This window comes from Nipponia nippon, unplaced genomic scaffold, assembly GCF_047370975.1.
Source record: "Nipponia nippon isolate SJK-2023a ecotype South Korea unplaced genomic scaffold, ASM4737097v1 scaffold_2, whole genome shotgun sequence".
Taxonomy (NCBI): Eukaryota; Metazoa; Chordata; class Aves; order Pelecaniformes; family Threskiornithidae; genus Nipponia; species Nipponia nippon.
The window spans coordinates 71,659,557-71,677,776 of record NW_028262336.1 but is presented as its reverse complement, the minus strand read 5'-3'; the positions used below and the strand labels follow the sequence as shown (position 1 = coordinate 71,677,776).

Genomic DNA, 18,220 nt, shown 5'->3' with positions numbered 1-18,220 from the left:
TTGGGGACATCTGACCTTTAGAGCTGGAATTCAAAAAGTTATATCTCTTTTTCCTTAAATATTGCCACAGAAAATGGTTACTCAAGCTCTGTGGAAGCAGGTCTCTCATTTGCTTTAGCAAAAGTCTATCGACACAGGAACCAGAATGACAGTAATTTCTACTTTGTCAGAAAACTAAAACATAACTGGAAGCAATAATGAAGTGGGATTTACCAATCTAATGCCTGGAAGAGTTCAGCCATAAATTAATCTCTGCACAAAACCATCTTCGGGGAGGGGGGGGGGGGGGAAGGTAAGTAAAAAAGAGGTTCTCAGAATCCAGACTGTTATTTTAAGCAAGCCAAAACTATGCTAGTAACGAAGTTAAGACTACGGTCTTCATTTCTTAATATTTATAAAAATGGTATAAATCATCTGTGCACCAGTTGGAGTTTGTGATAAACTCAAAACTTGATTACCCAAATGAAGGTATTCAGATGAAAAAATAACTTGCTTGGCAGTGAGAACTGATGAAGATGATGATGTGTATTGTTCACTATTAATAATTTTCTAATGAGTTCCTTAGGAGGAACATATATATTTTCAAATTCTTAAAACATACACAAGCTAAGTTCAATAATATTTACTAGAAACAATGAAGGCTTGCATTTCTTCAGAGTACCTGCATCAGCAGGGATCACTCTCTCTCAACTTTTTAACCCCAGAAATAGTTTTCTATTAAAAAATTCTCAAGTATCCTGTGCTATTATATAATCAGTCCTACTTCTTGGCACAGTCATGATCCAAGATAATTGATAAGATAATGAAAAGGAGCTAATAGTGGGAGGAATCCATTATTAATTTTTTGTGCATCCCTACACAAGAAAAGGGGTAGACAACCACACTTAGGTCTTCATCCTGTAATCGTACCTCTACTTGCTTGAGGGCAAGCATGGGTAATCTTCAGGACTGGTGCCATAAGTATACAGGTACAAGCCTGACCAGAGCTCTGATAAGACAAGACTTGCAGTGGACACAAGGGGAGCCTTGCTAAAATCCAAAAGGCTGTAGCAAAGCCCTTCCCTAGCGTCATAGACAGAGATTCTGCAGTAGATGGAATCTTATTTTTGTTGGCTTAAATAACACAGTGAAAAATGCTGTCGGGAACAAAATATTACACATTTCATGTATATTTTTTCTGATTACAAAGAAGGAACGGTTCTGATCACACAGCAGGAAAAGTGAAAGAAGAAAATAGCGCAATGAAGTTTAAGAGTTCATTTATTTCATAGTCACAGTTATACAGATTACAGTGGTAAATTTTTCAACTCATCAGAATTTCATATTAAGAGGTACAAACCACTAATTAAGGTAGCGGAATTCAAGCCTTAGTTATACATAAACTACATAGATGAAAATGAAAGGAGCATGTCTTTAAGCTGGGATATTCACAATGCATAAAGCAGTAAATGTGTGAACAACTAAATGCTCAGGAAATGTTGCAAGATTTTGGAACAGTTATGAACTATAATCCATGAAGTACAGAGTTTAGGTTACAAGGCAGAATGGTTGGACAAAAACCTTACTTCATCGCATTTATGAACATACCAATTTGTTACAAGACTGTTCTTAAAAACAAAACAGAGAAGAAACAATCATGGATTAAAACCAAAATAAATAAAAACATAAATACCTATTTTATTTATACTTTAGCAAACAGACTGTTCTTTATGAATTACCAATAAACTTCACAAACGTTGTTCTAATCAAAAAAATTACGTCTGCTGTTATGGGAAAAGCTCTGTTACAGATTTGGAAAGAAAATATAAGTGTCATACTGAAATAGACTTCTTGTCGGTGAGGTACTCACTGTTTCGTTATAGAATATACTTTTTAATGAAGAGCACTACCATAATCTAGGCATGATAGATATGTAATGTTTTCATATAAGAAGGTATATATAAACCATAAATTTAGTACTTACGATCACAGAAATCTGAAGTGAATAGTTGCCTTTCAAAGACATCTTTCATTCACACTACAGAAAATACTACAATAAAAGCATAATAATTTTAGTAAAAAAGCCACCGTTGTTCTAGTTTTTTACAGTAAGTAAGGAAGTGAGTCTCTCTATAACACTTGGGGAGTGCAAATTCTCATCAAAACCAAACTAGAAATACCTATAATACATTACTGCATTAAGGGAGACCCTGGTACCAGCTCCCACCCCTAGGTTCATAGTTCCAAAAGAATCTCTACTGTAAAGAAACCTGCTGACCTTTTCTTAAGCCTGACATATCTGTTGTTTGCTGAGTGACTTTGAAATTCAGTAACAAAAATGCCCTGAGGCTTGAAAAGTCCCTTTTCATTGGGACATGAAATTCTGGGTTTACCTGTACAATGAACCATTAAAAAATGGAGACTAATTTAAAAAATCATTAATTCCTTTCTCTCCTTTGCATTTTTTCAAAAAACGCTGGAAATAGTCTAGCAACCAAACCTAGATGTTTTCTGGAACCAGGCTTTACAGTACCAAAGCAGGAGCAGCAGCAGCTACACTTAGTGTATTGGATACATTTTGGAGTTTGCAAAATAAAGTAGAAATGGCAAGCTTTGCAATGGAAATGACAGTTAATTAAGAAGGACTTTTTATTTTTACCTTTTTTTTAAATTAACTTCTACAGAGAGAAAAAGACTGTGTGCTTGTGCTTCATGATACTGAATTATTCTTACATGAAATAAAATGCTTGATTTAATATTTTAAACAAATGCTGAGTTCCATCATTTATTTCTGCTGATTACTGCCAATCAGCAGTCCAATCTTGGTTCAATTTACAGCAGTTTCATAGCACAGCAACTCCAATGCCTTTCAAAAGCTCTACACCTGGGCAAGGGATTAGAATCAAGACCACAGATTTAATTAAACTGTTTAATTTAATTACATCCTAGAGATTATACTTTATATCCTAGAGAAAGGATATACTTTATATTCCAATTTCAGTCAAGTTTCTCTAGCTTCATTTATGAAAATCTTACTGAAACAACCAATATCATGTTTATTAGCTTGTACTCACCATTTTACGAAATGGCAACCAAAACAACCTGGGATCCTGAAAACCTTGAGGCAATAAGGTTTCTGTATTTTTTTTCAACATAGTCCATCTATTTAAATTTTATATCAACCTTTTACTATTTACTTCTTTCAATTTTATATTAGCTTTTCTTTGAAATACCAAAATTCCCCACTTTCTTTGGTTATATATTTATTTATTTACAGAAATGTAAATTTAAGTAGTGTCACCTATTTCAGGATATGCTGAAATCATCTATAGTTTGTAACACAGAATCAGAACTTGAGAGTCCTGGACTCAACTCCTGCCTGTCTCTAACTTGCTCCAATTATATATTCCTAAATCCTGGCACCAAAAGCAGCTAGTTTCTTTTTTGGCACCAGGAAAGGGTATGCTCCCCCATTTTCAGTCCCACAAGAAAATATATTGAAAAATCTAAACTTGACCTCATCAAGTTATCTGATTTGTATAACTGAAATGAAAAACGAAACCCCTAATGTACAGAAATGTTATGGTCTACATGCAATGAAAGCAGGTTGCTGATGTTGGATCATAATAGAGAAAATCAGATCTTTACTAATTTTCTCATCCTTTTCTACCATGCAATGTAGTATCACGTATTCTTTCTATTTTCACACCACTCAGTGTATGGCAGAGCATAAGATCTGAATTAGCACTAATAACTCTTGAGAACAAAAATGTACCCGTTTCAAAGGGTTTCAGAAAAAGCTGATGGCACAGTAAGGGTGCCATTGGGGTATATCCTCCTGTCTGCCACTAACTCTAATACTTGCCCAAGGTAGAAAAGAGCTTACATATGACCAAGCAAGATAGGCCTCTGTTTAATCCTTATGAAAAATGGGTATCCAATCTCACAGTTCTGTGCATCTTCAAATTTCTAAATTATGCTTAGAGTCTAAATCAAAAGACTTTAACAGCAATTTTTTCTCTAATAAACTTTTTGAGTGCTAGCTCTATATTAAAATTAATTACTGCTGTTTATAAGCTACTGACTTGAAAACTCATTATTCAAAATGAATTTTAAGTACTCAGTTTAATTTAAATTAACAGACTCAAATACCCTGAAAAAATGACATCCACTAATGGATTAGGTATTGTTAAAAGACAGAATTGTGTTTTTAAATACGATATAGAAACCTGACCTGTCCTATAACATTTCTATCACTACACCACCATGAATCAGAATCCACCTATACTGAAATGTCCCTTAATATCTCTATTAACCAGATAATTTAGTTCTACAATGCATTTAATAAATACAATAACTGATATACCTTAAAAAAAAAGATCACTATATGTGGACAGAAACTGCCTGAACTTTGGAGATCCAGCAAGATCACTGAAGAATGACAAAATCACTTGGTAATGAAGAGTTAAATCTCCAACTATCAAATGAAGATAGTGAAAAGCAATGTTTGTATATAGGAAAAATGAAATTTGGGTTCCTCCAATTTCACATACTCTCCAGATATGCAAATTTCCTGAGGTAAATAAATGTAAACCAATGCTTATCACAAAGAAAGAATTGACCAAAAAAACCCCAAACACCACAGTACTTTTTAGACAAAACAAGGAAGGAATTCAAGCCAAAACAACTATGAAGCCTTTGAAAAAATTCAAAGAAATCTTAATTTGCAACTATTACCAAACTTAGAATATTTAGAAAACATAACTTAAAATACTTACTACTCTCTTAAGTTATCTGCTTTCTACTTTTCGCACAATATTTTAAGATATACAATGGGTATAGCTAAGTTTTTCTACTCGCTTTACATTAAAACAGGAGATATTCTGAAATAACATTGGTACAGCACCGCGTTAAATGCTCACTATTCTATCACCCTTATTTAAGATACTTCTAAAAATTAATAGTCCCTAAAATTATGTTACCATTTTAAAGTTATTTTTCCCCATTTCCTCTCAAAAACATCTCATTCATCACTTTTAGAAACACCAAGATCAGTTCAGAATAAGAGAATTACATTCCAGCCATTGCTACATTTCTTTTTAAAGCCTCCCTTAGCAAGCAGAGTCTATGTGAAATACTGAATGCATGGGAAAGAAAACTTGACACTGAGTCTAGCAAACCACATGTTCAAACATAATTTTTAAATATGCTTAGACTATTTTACATGAGATACAGCATATTTACACATTTTCAATTTTTGATGATCATGCAATCCTTTGAACAGATTAGCAGCAATGAAGGAAAAAAATTTGAAAAATTAAAAATTTCTTATATATACTGTTAAGACTGGGTTTATAGTTCCAAAAGGATTGTGGGTTAATCAATATCATTTGAAGAAAAGCAGTGAAGAATAAGCAACATCAGTTCAACACCCAGAAAAATAGACGGTCTTGCACCTAGACAATGCAGCAGCTGTGCGCTTTAGTGAACTGCCAAGAATAATTAATTCTGAGGACAGTCACATAGGAAGGCGCAGCTACAGGTTTTGGTCTGCTGAAACTTTGAGCAAGCCAGATCATCCAAGGCTGGAGCTAACTAATTAGGATTCAATGAGGTTTCTTAAGCATCAGGAAACAAGGTATGCACACCCGCGTGCACAGATCTCCATTTCAGTTCCATTTACATCAGTCCACAAGTAGGAGAACTAACAACTACTTAAGGCACTATGTATATGGGGAATTATCTTACATCTGAGATTATGGGCCACTCCCACGTCTGCTGCAAAACATTAGCTGATATACGGAGGAATTTTCCAAAAATACTTTCTTTGGAGAATTAAATTACCTTTGTAGATGCAATAAAATCTAATCAGTGCTTTTTCTAAACATGTTCCCTAGGTCTCTCTTTCTCATAAATATTAATGTACAAAATCAGAGGCCAAGTCATTCCAAAATTCATACACTCTATGTATAAATTTAGAAGTTTTAATGTGGTATTAGCACACAGAAACAGTAAACATCACACTTGGTTTTTAATACATTTAAATGTTGAGTATTTTCCAGTAGAATACTCTCATGGGACCTAATTAACCAAATGACAATTTTTCAGATTAGCAAAGAAGCTAGATATGTAGATGAAAATACAGGCTAAGAAGTTTGAATTTGCGCTAGTGACAAACATACGTTTTTAATCTCTGTGCACTATAGTTGCATGAGGTGAAGAACTGCCATTTATTTTCTTCTTTTTATTGGGTAGCCCTGGGTTATATAAGGTTATTTTACATGAAGACTCAAAATCTTGTCTGTCAATTCTCCCATTTGTAATTATATTAACATAAATTAAACCATTATAACTGAACAACCTCTAATGCAGGACAAGATGATTCATAATTGATTGATGTCTGGCATCAGTGTTAGGCAAGATCTTGGCTTTGTGGCTACCTGGAAATTAATGACAGTGATTTCTTCATCAGATGACAGGTAGGATAAAATAAAGATGAAATAAATTTGAAATATCATAATACTAAACAATATGAATCAAAGCCGTCTGGTAAATGGAAATGGTTTCATCCACTCAGTAGATTACCAGACAAGTCTCCCACAGAAATCACTTTGCCAGTTTAAGTCATTAATCAAAGTTTTAGAAAAGCTGTTTAAAACTACCATTATGTCTATCATTAAAGCCAATATACAAGTAAATACAAATATTACCCTTTACTCTGAGTGAGCTCCTGGATGTATCTTTAATGCTACCCTTCCTAAGTGTTAGTCTCCCAAAACACTCTTCTGTTGATATTTTAGTGCCCCTAAAGGAAGGACCATGAACAGAAAAGTAGTCACAATGACAGAAAAATTGTATATTCCGTTGGGGATGCATATGATTTTAGCATGTTATGTATTCATAATAAACTTCATTTATTCACAAATAAATCCCACTGAACAAGAAGAGTACTAACAGGCATTTTTTAAGAAGAGTTTAAAAATAAAGAATATTTTCAAAAGTTTGCTAACATGTTGGTAAGTGTGCATACATTGTGTATATCTATTTATCTGATTCACATACACATGTATGTACAAGAGTAAATGTATATTTTTAATTTAAAAAGCAGCATCACTAGTTTTTGCTGCCTGACTATGTCAAAGATGGGAAGACACTTATTTTTCATATGTAACTACAAAGCAGAACATTTTTTTATTCGATGAGAAATACAGTCTAGCTTTTACTGCTCTGCATAACAAATATTTTACATATACTTCTACTCTTCCATTGAATTGTATGAGAATGCTGCAGATGGTTTGTCACATCTCAATTAGCTCATTTTTCACAATGCTCTCATGACACTCCATATATCATTTACACAAGGTTTATTTGTCAAAATCCCACAGCACCTTTCTGACAATGGATGTTTTGAAATGCATCCTATTTTGCTTGGCAAAGACTTATTTTAATGGATTTGACAGTATGATCTCAGTGAAGAATTCAGTGGTCATTTAACTCAGTTTAGGAAAACTAAAAAGAAACTCTTCATAAATGTCCATTTTGTAACTCATATAAGGTGCTTTTAAAGCAATCAGCCTTATAAAATGTGCTTTCTTCCAAATGATTATTCATTCTAAATTATTCTGCATAAGATGTTTAAGTAACGACTTCTGCTTGATTGTTTCTTCGTTTTTCCTCCTAAATAGCATGCAACTTTGAATCCACAGGTACTCCATCCATCACTTTACGCATCATGAGCATACACAGTAAAAGGCACGATAGTGTTTTTTTCAGCAGGAATTCTTATGGATGAGCAGTAATTCTGAGACCTTAAGGTAAATCAATTGATAAATATCACCACGTCTCCATCTGAAGGTTTCTTAGAGAAAATAAACTTGGGGGTCTGATGCTGCAGACTTTACTAGTGAATAGCCCTTGTTCTGATTGTTCTTACTGAAGTCATGTGTACCAGGGTTAACAGTTGAGTTATACGCTAATCCAGTTCTCTTAGTCACAAAGTGCCTTATGAAAAATGAATGAATGAAAGAGGATGAGTTCAGAAGTCTCCTTAAAGCCCCCTCCTACCTAAGAAAATGTTCGGCATCTCGGTGCTGTGAGACAGTCATCTCCTCCTCAAAGCATAATATATTCGAATACACAGTTTTCCCCCAAATAAGACTGCACAGGTGGTTGAGAACAATTGCTTAGTTAGCAAATCCCCCTAAACTTGTTTTCATGAACAAGTATCACATATATAAAGCCACCATCATAATCCAAGTACTCTAGTCTTCTTTTTAAGCACACATGCAGACTGCCTAAAAATAAGGCACCATAGATTTTGCCACTGACATGTTCTTGCTCATCTTCCCTATATCACTGTACTATCTAAAAATGGCAAGATTTAGCTTGCATTAGGAACTACAAGAAATAGTTCTTACAATGATAAAGCCACGTAAAAATAAAATTGTATGGATTTTGTTGATTTATGCTATTTCAAGTATGAAGCATGGAAAAAAAGGAGGAAGGATCAATCAGGGCAGATCACTGATTATGCTGCTTAAAATCATCTTCCGACCCAACCTAAAGAGTAGCTATAGTATACATACCAAACTACAACACATGGTGGCATTCTCATGGGTGGCTTGTACTTTACCATTGACTGCTAGGTATTAGCCACGTTTCGAGTGATACTTAACATTTTCACTCTTCGTAATACAATCCTTTTGTTCTAGAACTACTTGTTTCCTGAGGACGAGTCCAAAATAAGTCATCACCATTTCCGAATGCTGTTGAATATTGAGTTGAATACTACAAACCTAAAAAAATAGAGGAGTCTTTGCAATACCATTTAACTCCTTTTATTTCTAGGGTTCTAATACAAAGCACTGCTCAAACGCAATCACCACGGTACTAGTTTTAGTCGTCTCGGTTGACTCCTGCCCATCTACCCCGAAGAAGAAGAACAGCCTGCAAAACTTGCTGGTCTTTACGAAGCGGCCCTGATCCAGGATGGGCAGCGAGCAAACGGACCCACACCCGGGCACCCAGCGGGATGCAGAGCAGCACTCCCACAGCTGCCAGCTATGTCCTTATCTCTCACTTTGGCGATCGGGAGGCCACCGAGGAGCGGGACCCCTGCGCTACGGCCGGGCTACGCCTACCAGAGCCAAGCGGGCAGCTCAAGGAAGGGACTGGCGAGCGACGCTTCCCAGACACCGGACAGTCGAAGAGCTTTCCGCGCCGCCTGCTCTGTGTCCTTTACAGAAAAACACGGGCGAGGCCGGGACAGGGGGGGCGACGGGCAGGGCTCACGCCAGGCGGGTCGCCTCCCCCGAGGGGCCTCCTGCCCGGGAGCCCACCTGCCGTGACCAACACCCGAGCCCGGGGCGGCCTGGGCCCGCCGGGCGCGGCCCCTCGGGCGGGGCGGCGGCGCAGGCAGGCAGGCAGGCAGGCAGGCAGGCAGGCAGGCAGGCAGCCGCCCGCCCAGCGCGGGCAGCCGGGCGGCAAGGCGGGGGTCCCGACCGAGGAGCCGCCGCGCCCCTCCGCCCGCGGAGCGCTTCGCCCGCTGCCAGGGAGCCGGGAGCCGCCCGCCGACAGCAGCGGGGGCGGCGGCCGGCGCTTCCCGCCGTGGCGGCGCCCGGCCCGGGAAGTTTCTCGCCACAGGTTGCCCCCTCCCGCCCGCCCCCCCGGGAGCCCCCCGGGCGGGCCCGGCCACAGGGACGCACCTTGGCGCCGCAACCGCCGCTTCTTGAGCCCGAAGATGCGGACCTTGGAGAAAATGTCCACCAGGTTGCCGTTGCAGAGCCCGCGGTTCTTGCTGGGGCTGTTCCGCCTCCTGCTGGCCGAGGGCCGGTCCCAGTGCTGCTCCCTCGCCTGCCGCTTCTGGCGGATCAAGCCGCTGGCGATGGCCGCTGCCATGGCTGCTCGCCGGCTCGCCCACGCCGGCCGGCGCCGCGGCGGGCAGAGGGGAGGGCGGCGACGGGGCGCTCAGCCCCGGCGGGGACCCATCCCCGGGGGCGCGGGCGAGCGGGAGCCTCCTCCGGGCCGAGGCGCGGCTGCAGCGGGGCACCCCCTCCCTCCGGCCCGCGGGAGCCGCCGCCGCCTCCGCCGCGGGTCACCGCATGGGTGCCCCGCCGCCGCTCCCGCCCTGCCCCGGCGCGGGGGCACCTGCTCGGGCGGCGGGTGTCTGCGGGCGGGCGGGCGGCGCGGCGCCGAGCGGAGCGGAGCCGAGCGAGCGGGACTCGGGGCAGAGCCGCGCCTCGGTCGGGTCGGGTCGGGTCCGGTCGGCAGCGTCGCCTCCCGGGGCTGCCCCTCAGCCCCGCGCCGCCGCCGCCCGCTCGCCAGCCGCTGCCATCGCCGCGGCCGGGGCGACTACCGCCGCCTCTTCCAGGCTCCCGCCTGATGATTGCCAAGTGCTTCAGAAATCAGCATCTGGAGAGAGCAATCTTCTTCTCCGGGGAGAGCTGTAATCACGGCTCTTCAGTCCCACCCCGCTCCAGCCTCCCCTACACACGCACGCACACACTCACACGCACTCACACACACACAGGCACGCACCGCTGGAGCTTTCTCTGTCCTCCCCAAGGCGAGGGGCGGCGAGGGTGCAGGGGGTGGAGGAGGGACGCGGGGAAAGGCAGGAGAATAAAGCAAAGGGGGCGAGGGGCGGAGGGAAGGGGTGTTGCTGCTGCGGTTTTCTGGTGGGAACCGGCGGATCCGCCGCCAGCTGCCCCGGCTCCCCCTTAGCTTTCCGGATGGCTTCGTGCGGGGCTCCCGCCCCGCGGGGGAGGAGGGCGCCGGGCGCTGCCGGAGGGGCCCGCGGCCCCCCCCGCCCTCCGCCGCCCCCCGGGGCACCCTCGCAGGCACCCTCTCACCAGCTCCCTCGCACCGGCTCCCTGCCGCCCCGCCCGCCGGCGGCCCCCCCGCCGCCCCCAGTGGTGACACCGGTGCCTGTCCCCGTCCCCAGGCCGAGGAAGCCGCGGGGCAGAGGAAGGCCGGGAGCGGGCGGGGCTGGGGGTGTAGTCCGACGGGAGAGGGGTTTCCGCGCCATGCGAAGGTTTCAGAGCCGTGGGGAAGAAACACACCTGCGAGGCTGAGGGGACCTTCCACCCAAACCAACCCGCGCTCTTCGGGAGAAGAGGTTATAGCACCAGCAGACGTTTCACTCGGAACGCGAACTGATTTCTGAGGTTTCAGAAATACCGGAGGAATTCCATAGGGCACCCGCAAACAGCCGCAGGAGGTAGATTTATTGATCACCAGCACCATGTAAGATTACTTCGTAATTGTTTTCATAGTCTACGTCCTGGAGCACTTGAGCAAGCACCAGCCAAGCTCGCTAGACACTGAATGCCTAAGGAGCCTCTGCCCCGAGGAGTTCACAATACGCTGCAGATAATAAACACCATGTAAAATACGACATCTAATTTCTGTCCTCTCATCTTTTTCCGTTGGGTCTTCTCCCTTTGCAAATAAGGGCTCAATGTTTTTCGGATTTACTTTCTGCCAGCCTAGTGTTGAAACTTCTTGAAGTTGTAACTAACCAGAGGAAAGCAGAAAAAGGAAGCCAGCAGCTACACAGAAAAAAATGCAGAGCTATCCTATAAGTAAGGGCAGATGCTCAAACAGGGAAATGTCATGTAATAAACAGCTAATTTTTGTACTGTTTTCAGAATACTCTAATTTCTTATTAGATAGTTCTTTACAAAAACAGGCTTTGAAGTGTAAATATCCATCCAGAATAATTCACTGCTTTGCAATACAGACCCTCTTAGGTAAGAGCAGGTTCTTGTTTCAGCAGAGGCTTCAGCATCTCCGATATTGACCATTATTTCCCTAAATCCTTTAATCTACAAAGGGCTATTTTTATACAGAGGGCAAAAGTGTATGGCGGGAACTCCCTTATACAGGGATTTTGTATTAATGCTAGACCAACTAGGAGCAGAACATGCACAATCGGATCTGGATAATACATTTTAATTCTATTTAAAAGTGTCTCTAAAGAGATTCAGCTAAAACACTCGCATTGGATTTTCTGTCTGGCAATTTTTACAGAGCAGCAACTTCCTTACAACGGTTACAATTACCTTAACTAATGCAATTAGGCAGAGAGGGTTTGGTTTTGTCTTTTTTTTTTTTTTTAATTCAACTGTAATAGTTTTGCATACTGCTTCCCTTTTCCATACTTCCCAGCAGTGGACAAGACATGGTGTTGCCTCCCTTAAGTCTCCTCAAGACAGAAGCGCTTCTCCAAATGCCGCCCCAGTGGGGGCCCCCCCGGCCCCGGCCCCGGTCCCGGCCCCGGCCCCGGCCCCGGCCCCGGCCCCGGTCCCAGTCGCAGCCCCGGCCCCGATCCCGGCCCCGGCCCCGGCCCGGGCCCCGGCCTTCAGCACCCTGGAGAGCCGAGCAGAAGCCGAACGCCTGTGGCCCTGGGGCGTCCTCTGCCACCGGCGGGAGAGGCGACAGGACACAGCCCAAAGTCTCCTGCTCGACCTGGCTCCAGACAAAGGAATGAATGAGACGGAGTGGAGTGAAATAAAGCCCAACCCTCCACTATCCTTAATTTTCATTGGAATTTAGGAGTGGAATATATAGAGCCCTAACTTTTGCATGAGAGACTCTCTCCAAAAAGATTCCACGTTTCCTTTTGCTGGAAGGACCTCTTTATATTCTCCAATGATGCTCTTCACTATATACTGTCTACTACTATTGTTCCTTTTCCGTAGTTGCCTTCAAATACTGGGCCTTTGCCAAAACACACTGACATTTCTCAATGACATGATGCTCTGGGTGATGGCAAAGAAAGGAAAGAATGAAGGTGAAAACAGGCAGTACGCTTACAGACAAGAGAAAATGTGTTTCTTACTCCAGAGATCAAAAACAATAGCTTTCTACTTGCATCTCAGAAATGCAGAGCAGTTGTTTACAGCTTGAGGTTCTGCAAAGAAAACTCAAGAGAGCCATCTGCTGTCTTAACCTGTGATAAAATGTGTGCAATTCTAGTCAAAGTGAAGGTTTTGCTAACAGATGGATTGTAGAAGTATGAACATATCGGCTACCTTAAACACTAGTAACTCCATAAGATTATGCATTTAGGACAAATGGAAATATCTTAGTTATAACATTTGCTACATTAAAATAGAATTTTACTTCTGATTAACAAAACTCTGGTTATGAAAACAAACGATTAAAAGCAAAGGAGGGGGAGAAGGGATTTTCAATACTTTCTATTTTCCCATCTGTTCACTTCTAACTAGTAATTTATCATGGATTTCAGGAGTTTTCTAAAACAAAAATGTTTTAGAATCTTTAAAATCACTTGCTTGAATGAATTTTAGAGGAAAGCATTCAAGAGCATAAAATACTTGCTTTATTATATACTAGGGTATATACACGTTATTATTCCTTAAATTTATTTATTGTTGTATTACTGGGGACAAACCATATTCCATTTCATCCAATTTAAAATGTATATTACAATGTGCTATTTTCAGGCATCAAAGTTCAATATTAAAATATACACCGTTAATATTTGTGTATATACATGTACTAATGATACCTGAAATGTTTTTATAAGGGCTTTCATTTAGCAAAATGAGATTCTATGCTATATATTCTATCCTAACCTAGATCCAGTGGCTACAAAGTTTACAGAATCAAAAATGTCATCCTTATGGTTTAAGGGCTGCATTCTTTTTTTTTTTTTTTCTTTTTTTTCTTTTTTTTTTTCTTCTTCTTTTTTTCTTTTTTTTTCTCCCCCCCCCCCCCCCCCCCTTGCATGTTTTGCATTACATTGGATAGAGTTACAAGCTACAGAGTCATTTTTGGTCAATGCAGACATGAAAACTCTACAGAGTTCTTCCTTTCATAAACCATTTCAATAGAAACAAAAATGTCTTTCTACAGGTATGTTCCCACATACATACACTTCACCCACATTTCCTCCTCCTAGATATCCTGAAACTATTCCTCACATCAAAACCAAAATAAATAAAACCAATCCCTAAGAAAAAAAAAAAAACCAAAGTCCTTGCAAGCATAGATTTTCTAGAAGTGTAAAATGCCAGATTATTACATTGCTGCTAAACATGTTTTAGTTTCATGAACTCTAGTAAAGTTTTTATTGCACCTGCTTGCCAACAGTAGGCACACACAGTTCGCTTGGGCAGGTAAATACGCTAGAATATGATGCTGTAAAGTCAACCTATCTTATATTCTAGAAATCATCACTGAAGTATTGTGAATCTAGATGTTCTTCCAGACTCTTTAGAGTTGAAGATCATTTCATGTCCCTGAAAAGGTTTGGTTTTTTTTTTTGACGATGGTGTGTGCTATAGTTGCAAATGAGATTAATACCTTACTCCTCAAACTTCCATTCAAGCTGCGAAGGCTACTCTAGGGGTAAAAGTACCAATTTAGGCATAACAATTGCAAGGTATGCATAAGAAGTGAAAAAATACTTGTTTATAAATTCTGATGCACTCAAGGGGCCAAACTCATAGCTATTAAAACTTACTGAATACATAGGAGGTTCTATGTAGTCAATTGTTTAAACGGGTCAAGTGAATCCCTTTAAATAAGACAAAAGTAAGCTTCCAGTATGTTGTTTAAAGGACTGCACATATTTTAGCCAGCTTCTTCACAGGCCTTGGACTTACTCAACTTTATGTATCCAAGTTATTAGAAGAACCATTAAAACATAATTAATGTATATGCTAGAATAAATTAATCCACCATGCAAGGAAGTCCTACATTAGAGGACTGCTTGTGCAGAGAACTATGAAAATATAAACAATATACATAACATCTAAAGAAGTAAGAATGATTATATCAGCTCAGAGCCGATGGCTTAGCTAGTGCAATATTTGTTCTGCATTGACTGGTGACATTTCTTTCACACATTACCTGGGCTATGTCTGCAACTCGAAGGACTGAGTACCTCTACACTAGTAAGGATTCAGGTTCATTTAGGGAACTGAAAAAAATTGTCTTGTAGATGACCAGTATGACAGCACTGAATAGATATTGACTTATTCTTTAGAAATTACATAATTCTCAAATTGCTTGGTTTTGCTTTTTCTTTTTTGGCTTTGCTTTCCTCCTTATCCTCTTGATTATACTGTAGTAATGAGTCTCATGAATAGTGCCCTGTCAAGAAAAATACCTGCTTTAATTACTTAGAGTTTTATTTTCAATTCCATTGTCTAACTCTTCATTCTTCAACAGGGAAGGGAAAAGCGAATGGAGATTCTTATGCTATTTTTAACAACTGATCTTTCAGCAAGATAAGACACACGATTACAGCTCCTAACTCTTAGCACACCTCCTGTGACATCTTTCATGACTCTTCCTAGTTTTTACTTTATCTGTCCTCTACTTCTGATACCACTTCTTTTGAGACCAGGTGAACAAGAGAAATCAGCTGGATTGACAGGAGAATCTGAACAGCACACAGATCATAAGATGCTCTTCAGGACAGCTCACCCAGGCCCAAAATTTATCCCCAACGAGTCTCTTTTAAACAACAGTTAACAACAATGACTAAAAAAGAATCAAGATCATTTTCAGGGACAAATCCATAAAAGTAATTAAAAATGAAATATATTGTAGTTTCTGCAGCAACATATATATGATTTTAATTTTAAATATTAAATAGCCCCCTTAAAGAGAGATTCTTAATTACTAGCAACAGAAACACATTGCCATTTATTTTGCTCGCACTGAAGCTAATAGCAGAAGATCTGCCGGCAGGGTGCTTCAGACAAGGCTCCCATGACACAAGCCAGAACAAAGATTTTTGTTAAAGAAAAAAAAAAAAAAAAACCCACATCTCTAGTCCACATAGATGCACAGAGAAGTTTAAGATTTAAAGACCTAAAAACAGCATGGAGAGCTTCTTCATTAATTTCTCATACACACAGCTTAAAACAACATCTGTTGCATTTGCTTATCTAGCCACAGCAGGACTTTCTTCTGTTTTGCCCGACTTCTGAAACATGCAGCAGACTTTGCTATTATTCTCCCAAGTAACTGAAAGTCCCCGTGATGTGAGTCTGCTTAACTTTGTTCTACAGAAACAAAAGGAATGCCATTCCTGAAAAATTTGGTCTCTACAGTGAACTTTCTCTGGAGTCAGTACAGCTGGCAGAGCATGACTACATGTAAGCTGTTGTACTTGCTTGACAATACTCTCCTGTGAGGGTTTCCTACTCCTAGAACAGAAAAAAAATTAAGGAGATTGCAGTGAACTTACTCACAATCTCATGATTAGAATCATCAGAAATATTAGCCTAAACACACATTGATTTTTGCCACACAAGTTCTAGAAAAAAAACCACGGCCTATAGAAAAGTAGCCATCAATATGAAAATTTCGAACTATAAGGAAAAAAATATCAGCTCCGTGGATAACAGTGATTTGGGGAATGTTTACCAGCATACACATAAGGGTTTGTTCCTTTCATAGACTTTGACATTACATCGCAATATCTGTTGGTTCATTAGATATTCACTTTCCAACTAGTATCTTCATAGTGGAATCAAATCCTTTAGTCTTTTTGTTAATGAAATAAGTAATATCAGTGCATACACACAACACGCAACATATACAAGTATAAAGTGCATGAATATGTAAAATTTCACAAAAAATTTTTGCACATATGTATATATGAGCATTTTTGTATTTATGAGAATTTGGGGCAGTTGGTAAGGAGATATTTTTATTCAGATGCCTTGTTTGAATACCATTTAAAAGTCAATAACCTGTCTGCACATGGTATGACATGTAAATTCCAACTTAGACATGGAACCTGTATCTTCTGTCTGAAATTATTAGGAAACCCAAAATGCCATCCAAGTAATAAATATATACATATATGTATATAAAAACTATATAGCCCCAGCTTATTGACAGTGTTTTTTAAAGTCCTCAAAAATACTAATTTTAAATATTTACATAAGGGTTTCTTGCTTTCCTCAGAACAGACAAGAAACATATGAAAATGTGAGAAAAAAATGTGTTACATTTCTGGACTTTAAGAACACGGGAAGTGTTGGATTTTGGTCATCTCACAGAGACCCAGGAGAAAAAACAGATTATATCCAATACAATAAAATGCCAAACAGAAAAGACAGGATGAGCTGAGACATAGATAAATTACTAGCTTGAGAAGCAGAAGAATGATATCCCCCAAAAGACATCCAGTAATCCTATAAGTACAGAAAGTGATTGCCACCAGTGACAGGAAGGATTGGAATACGGCTGTCTGCGCACTTGCATGTGTACATACACACATTCACAGTACCACTTTGTGGTGGTGGAAGAAAGCATGAAGGACACTCCCTGGCAAATAATTTAGAAAAAAATAGCCTTCTTGTCTGCTACCTAACCTAAAATTGGCAGTGTAATTAATTTGGCAGAAGAACTTTTTGATAGTCATCTGTCTGCTTATAATTCTTCTACCATTTATTTTCAAATAACTTTTGTTTTGCAATCCATTTGATACTATTTTGAAGACATTTGCAAGCAAAAAAAAAGCCCTGAAACCTAAAATCCTGTTCTTTTCTTGTTCCAGAGGCAAGGTAATAAAGTATTTCTCTGGGTACTAACCGGGACAAGGTAAGTCTCTGAAGGGAGAAAAAGCAGCTATAGAACAATGCTGCCTAATGCCACATTCATCCATAGGGTAAGCCTTGATCTCCTCTGAGATTTTTCGTAAAGGAACATCCCTTTCTCTGGGGTTCAGACACAACTAATGTTTTCTAAAAAAAGCCACCTGCTGTGTTTCCCTCTTTCCAAACAAACAGAAAATTCAGTGCATTGTCTACTATTTCTGTTGAATGGAATAAACGCAGGTATAAATCTCTGAAAACAAGTATGCCTTAGCTTTTTTTTAGTTAATCTAGATATTCAGGAGTATCTGACATGATAATGCAGTTTATATTAGCATAAGAAGCCACTTTAGCTTTTTTCCCCTTAATGTTTCTTTCACTCTGTATTATTTTCTTTGACTGAAAGATTTTCTTTGTATTGACATACTGTTATTAAGCAACAGATGCAAACAAATATTATCCACTACAAAAAACCACCAGAAGAATATTGATTAAAATAACTTTTTAGATACCAGCCTTTTCTTCTCCTCTTTGATAATCAGTCTACTTCAGCTCTAGCTTCATCATTACCAGTGGTAATTGCTATATCAAGCTGCACATTTCTATTTTACTCCTTTCCAAATAGAAACATTGATTTCTTCTATACTTCATTTATA

At 40.2% G+C, this 18,220-nt stretch overlaps 1 protein-coding gene across 7 annotated transcripts in view; it reads right to left on the bottom strand.

Moving 5' to 3' along the window:
- Positions 1-18,220, bottom strand: part of FGF14 (fibroblast growth factor 14) — a 415,933-nt gene that overhangs the window by 132,095 nt on the left and 265,618 nt on the right. The window contains exon 1 of one of the 7 annotated variants that reach the window (XM_087757507.1): positions 9,684-9,916. The exons of the other annotated variants lie outside the window; for them this stretch is intronic. Coding sequence (XP_087613633.1) covers positions 9,684-9,876 — 193 coding nt within the window. The 5' untranslated portion in view covers positions 9,877-9,916. Of the gene's footprint in view, positions 1-9,683; positions 9,917-18,220 lie in introns of those variants that run through there. 7 annotated transcript variants of the gene reach the window in all.